General features: G+C 42.3%; 1 protein-coding gene across 8 annotated transcripts in view; it reads right to left on the reverse strand.

Moving 5' to 3' along the window:
• PPP1R12B (protein phosphatase 1 regulatory subunit 12B) overlaps positions 1-6,114 on the reverse strand; it is a 200,995-nt gene that overhangs the window by 37,702 nt on the left and 157,179 nt on the right. The window contains exon 1 of one of the 8 annotated variants that reach the window (XM_045787648.2): positions 1,634-2,625. The exons of the other annotated variants lie outside the window; for them this stretch is intronic. Within the exon in view, the coding sequence (XP_045643604.1) occupies positions 1,634-1,735 (102 nt within the window). The 5' untranslated portion in view covers positions 1,736-2,625. Of the gene's footprint in view, positions 1-1,633; positions 2,626-6,114 lie in introns of those variants that run through there. 8 annotated transcript variants of the gene reach the window in all.

The raw sequence follows: 6,114 nt of genomic DNA on the forward strand, positions 1-6,114 counted from the left end.
GCTCTTTACACCGAAGGTACTGCTGAGTTTGATAAGAGGGATGGGAACAAAGGGAAACACTACTGAAGTAAAAGTGCTCCATTTCGTGGACCTCAACTGGTAGCCACCAAAAAGCACCCAACAGCTGCTAAGGGGGAAATATTCTGTGGCTGTTTTTTTTTTTTTAAATCTATATGCTTACAGTCCCTTTTATTTTTAATTAATAATAAATAAATTAATTGAAAGAGAGAGAGGGAGAGAGCATGCATGTGAACAGGGTGGGGCACAGGGAGAAGGAGAATCCCAAGCAGTCTCCATGCTCAGTACAGAGCCTGACGCAGGGCTCGAACCCACGACCCTGAGATCATGACCTGAGCTGAAACCAAGAGTTGGACAGTCAACCGACTGAGCCACCCTGGCGCCCCACACTCTGGCTTCTTAGAAAAGAAAGGCACCAGCCTATGAAACTCTCCTGGAACAAAACAATGGTGACATATACACTGGAGCCTCTCAGTCCTCTCACAAAAAGGAAGTCATGAATGAAATAGCTTTATAACAAGATCCTTTTGGTATTCTGGTAACTAAATTGGTGATGTCCCAGACCAACATGTCACATAGCAAATGCCACTCCATGGTAATTTACCCCATGAGAAAAACACTGAGAATGAATATAAAATAACTCAGAAATGCAGTAGTCAATTCAGGTTTCTTACAGATTCTTCCCCCACAGCTCCCCAAATAAGGCAGCTGTGACCATCGGATTTGTTATTCTGTATATACAGTAGAGCCTACTCTGTTCCCTAAGAAGGAACTGCTACCTTGCCTACTACCTAATATGCCCATCGGGGCTTCTCATGGCTTGCTATTGGTAGCAGTCCTTGCTTTTGTCAGTTTCCTACAGAGGAAGACACTAAATCAGATGCAAATCGCTTCCACAGAAACATGCACTCGAGAAAAAAACTCAAGTGGATCTGCCTAGGACATTACACACAGTTCCACACAGCTGGTTGTCATTGCTAGGAGTTCTTTCTTTGACTTTATAAGCATGAAATTTCCTGACGGTGACTGAGGAGTAAGAAAGACTCCAAGTGTCCGTAACTCCTTGCTCATTTTGTTTTTTCTATCACTCAACGGACACATAAAACAGGCAAGGGCATACTCTCTCTCACATACACGCCTACGCAGACGTTCATGAGGAACTTGCACGTAACTGAAGTTTAATGTATATAGTTTCATGGCCATTTAGGAGCTTCTTCTTTGGAAACACAGTATTGACCCACAAAAAAAAAAAACAAACAGGAAAGGGAGCAACTAAAAATAGCCAGAGAAATTAAGAAACGCCTGTAAGATATAGTGACAAGGACTCTAAAATCTTACTGTCAGGCAGCTTACAACTGACAATTAAAAGCTAAAAGACAGAAATTGTAGTCTGACATACTTAAGTCTGCTTTTACTTAAGACTACAGTAAGTATTATGAACCATAACCTCCTGCAGAAAAGCTAACAGGGTCTTTGCTTGCAAATTTTCTTTTTCCCTCTATCGATTCCCACATGCTCTGTAATGCCTTTGCTCTAAACCTAACTCCCCCAAGTTACATATACATTCTCCACCTTTGACACAGCTACGAACATATGTAAATAAAATGCTGCTTACTCGGAGTGTCTTGGCAGTCGGGGAGGGAGATGCTGGGGGAGAATCAGACTGAGATTTCCTATTCCGAGTGAATTCTTTACTTCGGGTATATAAAGAGGACATGGTTCCTCAGGATGTAGACAGACACTCAACCACTGGATTCTTCACGCAAAGCTGGGGAACTGCCCCTGCAGGTTACCCTCACAGAAGCTCTCCTTTTGACTTGATGTGAGAAGACTTTGGATAGAACTAAATAAAGGATAAAAGCCACCCTGTAAATTATAGTCTTGCGCTCTGAGCTCGTCCACAGTTAAACAGAGTCTGAGAGGCGTGTTCCATCAATATTTTCAGTCCAGCTTCAACCACAAGTGCTCGGGACTGGTAGCTCACGATGGAGGGTGTTGTACAGAGCCACACCTTCTATGCCTAGATCGAGTCCTTGATTCTCCCAAAAGGATACTTCTTAGTGAGACTTGCTCCCCGATAAAACCTGAGTCTAATTTCCCGAAGACACCGGATTAAATCCCAGAGGAAAGACGACCTTGGATCCTGCCGGAGACGAGCCTGGGACGAACTACCGTCACTTTATCCAGAGGGAAGAAAGAGAAATCCTCTGGAAATCATGCTGTCTTTCCTTAGCTTGACTTCACTGGGCTGGAAGGGGTTTAGAACTGCCGTGATAAATTCAGGTTAAACAACTTAAAAAAAACAAAAAACAAAAAAATACAAATAAGGAACCAAGAGTTTATGAGAAGGAAGCCATCTGAGGAAGTCAAGTTTCCCTAAGTCCTCCCAGACTGAAGCTGCTTTTACATATAAACACTCACAGTCATACACACATCTTTTCCCCTCCCCTCTTCTATTTTCTGACATTCCAAATCCCTATTCGCTCAGCGAGGAATGCTGGAGAAGTGCCAAGGGCAAAGATTCACTTTCAACTCAGTATTCGGGTTGCCACTTGCAGGAGGAAAAGAAAGCCTGCCAGCTTCTAGGAGTAAAGGGAGGCTCTTTGGGGACATGCTCAGGGGTGAAACCCACCAAGCCTTCTGGAATCCACTGCTTCAGTCAGAGTAAGCAGCAGTTTCAATGGCTGATTTCTCCAAACAGTTCGCTAAATATGAGAATGGGGACTTTTCGACTTCGGGATCTCTTAAGTAACAAAGCCCTGACAGACACATCAGTCAGAGCACCTTCAGGCCCTTTATGTTCCACTTTAATGACATGTCATTCCTGCCGCACCACAAGGAAGCCCAGCAAATTGAAACTTTGGCCCACTGCAAAGGAAGCTCTCTGTACATTAGAGACTTTAATGGCTGTCTCTGAGTATACAGCTTACCAGAGTTTTCTAAAATGCCGTAATCACGGAAGAACAACATGGGAAAGGGGTCCGGGTAAGGGGAGAGAAAGGGTCAGAAATGAAGAGAGAACGGAGAGACAGAAGTGGAAATGCAAGACTACCGGACTAAGTTGCCCACAGGGACAATTAAGAGTTAAAAAGAAAGGAATTTATATGCTTAGTGTTGAAGGTTTTTGAATTTGGCCCTGAAACATCTCAAATTTAATCTTTTGCACTCTGTTGTCATCACTACCCTATCCAACATTTCTAGGCCAAATGCTTTCTAAGCCAATGGGTTTAGCCCCAAGTAACAACTCACTTGTCTCTGGGCTCTTGGAAACTCTATCCTGCCCTTCCTTTTCCTACACAAACTTTATACTTTTTCCTTCAAATCTTCCTAGCATGCCACTCTTTTTTCCTGTAATTATCTTAACAACTTCTTTATTCCTTTGACCAATTTTGTGAAATTAAAGGAAGGGAAGTGATCAGCTACTCGGGGGCTGGTCTGAGGAATACAGGTTGATAAGGGTTTATTAAAAGAGATCTTAATTCATTCCCAATCTAAAAAACTTAAGAAGACTGATCAATTCCGCCACAAACCAGAACTATACTGCGTCTGAAAGGCCAATTATTTTGGGAATTCAGGTTTATGAATCTGTTTTTGATCCTACTTATATAGTTAATCTCATCTGATAAGAGTGAGTTTTTCTCTATTAGATCTCTTCACTTAGAAAAGAAATATTGAAGTAAACCTAAATAGTAACAATCCCATAGCAAGCACGATTGTCTAGGGAAGGATTAGGGGGATACTTTTTCACTCTCCAGAATGAAAGTCACCAGGTTACATTATTCCTCAAAGACATGGCAAGAACAAGTCTGATCAGTCAGTTCCCTGACCTGTTTATGTAAGGTTTATAGTGATTTCATTACTCATTGGCAACTGAAGAGGAAACGTAAAAGCCTACTACTCCCAACTATTATTCGTCTCTTTCTACTTGTTTCTTAAATCTACTTCTAGGCAGTGGTAAACTCTTTTATGTTTTAAAGTGTTTTGGGGCACCTGGGTGGCTCAGTCGATTGGGCATCTCCCTTTGGCTTGGGTCATGATCCCAGGGTCCCGGGATAGAGCCCCACATCGGGCTCCCTTGCTTGGTGGAGAGCCTGCTTCTCCTTCTCCCTCAGCCCCTCCCCCTGCTTGTGCTCTCTTGCTTACTCTCTGTCTTTCAAATAAATAAGTAAAATCTTAGGGGAAAAAAAGTGTTTTAACATACATTATCTCACCTAATCCTCTCAATACTGAGGGAGGCAGTAACATGGTCTAGTTAGGGGACTGGCTTTATACAGGGGGGTTGAGCAAATAAACGAACATACTGAAGCTAATGGAAGCTAGGTTTCTCAATGCTGGAGAAGGCAGATATAAATAAGAAAAAAGGGAAACCTAGGATAAACCTTGTGATATGCAGGATTGAAGTATCAACATGAACTAGTGGTTTTCAATATAGACAGACATAAATAACTAAAGATGTAAGAAAGTGTGTGTGTCTAGATGAATGCATCTATGTATGCATTCCCAGCTCTGTGCAAGAAGACATGTGGGAAGAGCAACACCCCAGCAGCACTTTGCACACCTGGTGTGCAGATCATCGTTTCTATGTGCCATTCTCCACTAAAAGGAACGGGGCTCCCTAGAGAAATTAGTAATTCCGGAGTTGGAGCAGGGATAGAAAATGAGCCTGGGTCTCTTGTGTCAGAAAGTAAGGAAGCGCTTTAACAATAATGGGAACATGACAAAAGGACATGGAGACCTGCTTAGAAAGCTAAACCTGACACAATCTGAGCATCAAAATAAATAATGATAGTGAAAAGTTATAAACCACTGAACAAAACAGGAACTCTTGAGCACACATTAATATAAATAAATGGCTGAAGAAAAGAAATGAGGAGAGAAAGTTCTGCCTTACAACAGAATGCCTACTAATAAATGTAGGAGTAATGAAATTAGAAAAACCACCATTTGGCAAACATCAATGTAAAATCAATCCAAGAAAGGAACATTAGTGGATACCAAAGCCAGTAGATAAAAATAGGAGGAGGAACCGGATTTTACATAATCTCAAAGTATTGCCTCATAAAGTATTTATTAATCACAAAGGAGGAAAAGGGAGCTTTACTGTGGAGAAACCTAGCAGACACTATCTTAATCAAGTGATCAAAGCTCAACATTACAGTAGTGGGACAAATTGTTAGGGCACAATGAGAAGAGCAAAGGACCGCTTCTGTGACATTGTAAAAAATGCATAAATTGGGTTTACTTAAGAGGAAACACTGGGCCTAAACTAAGGGACACACATGACAGGCCTATTACCTTAAAAAATACCAAGGTTGGGATGCCTGGGTGGCTCAGTCAGTTAAGCGTCTGTCTTCAGCTCAGATCATGATCCCAGGGTCCTGGGATCGAGCCCTGCATTGCGCTCCCCACTCAGCAGGGGGCCTGCTTCTCCCTCTCCCTCTCCCCCTGCTTGTGCGCTTCCTCTCTCTGCCAAATAAATAAATAAAATCTTACAAACGAACAAACCCAAGGTCATGAAAGGCAAGGAAAGACCAAACTCAAGAGACATGAGAATCAGATCTAATGTATGATTCTGTATCGGATCCTTCTGCTATGAAGAACATTATTGGGACAACTGGTGAAATCTGAATGTGGTCTCTGGGTGAAGGATACACAAGGGTCTTTGTACTATTCTTTTTTTTTTTTTTTAAGATTTTATTTATTTATTTGTGGGGGGGAGAGAGAGAGCGTGAGCACAAGCTGGGGGAGGGGCAGAGGGACAAGCAGACTCCTGGCTGAGCAGGGAGCCCATGAGGCTCCATCCCAGGACCCTGAGATATGACCTGAGCTGAAGTCAGACACTTAATCGACCGAGCCAGCCAGGCGCCCCTGTACTCTTCTTAAAATATTTCTGTAAGTTTGAAATTGTTTCAAAATAAAAAGTTAAAAAAACCCACCCAGTTCTATGAGGGTGGGAAATGGGGGCAAATGAGGTAACTCCTTTTAACTCCAGAGAACTTTCAAAAGACAGTGTCCCATTACAAATACATTAAGATTTTGTGTTCACCAAAGAACTGGGTTTGTTAATGGCAGTAAGCAATCACTTGGGCTAAAGGC

Source organism: Ursus americanus, chromosome 2 (genome assembly GCF_024610735.1).
Source record: "Ursus americanus isolate L20-20 chromosome 2, mUrsAme1.1.p, whole genome shotgun sequence".
NCBI classification, from domain to species: domain Eukaryota; kingdom Metazoa; phylum Chordata; class Mammalia; order Carnivora; family Ursidae; genus Ursus; species Ursus americanus.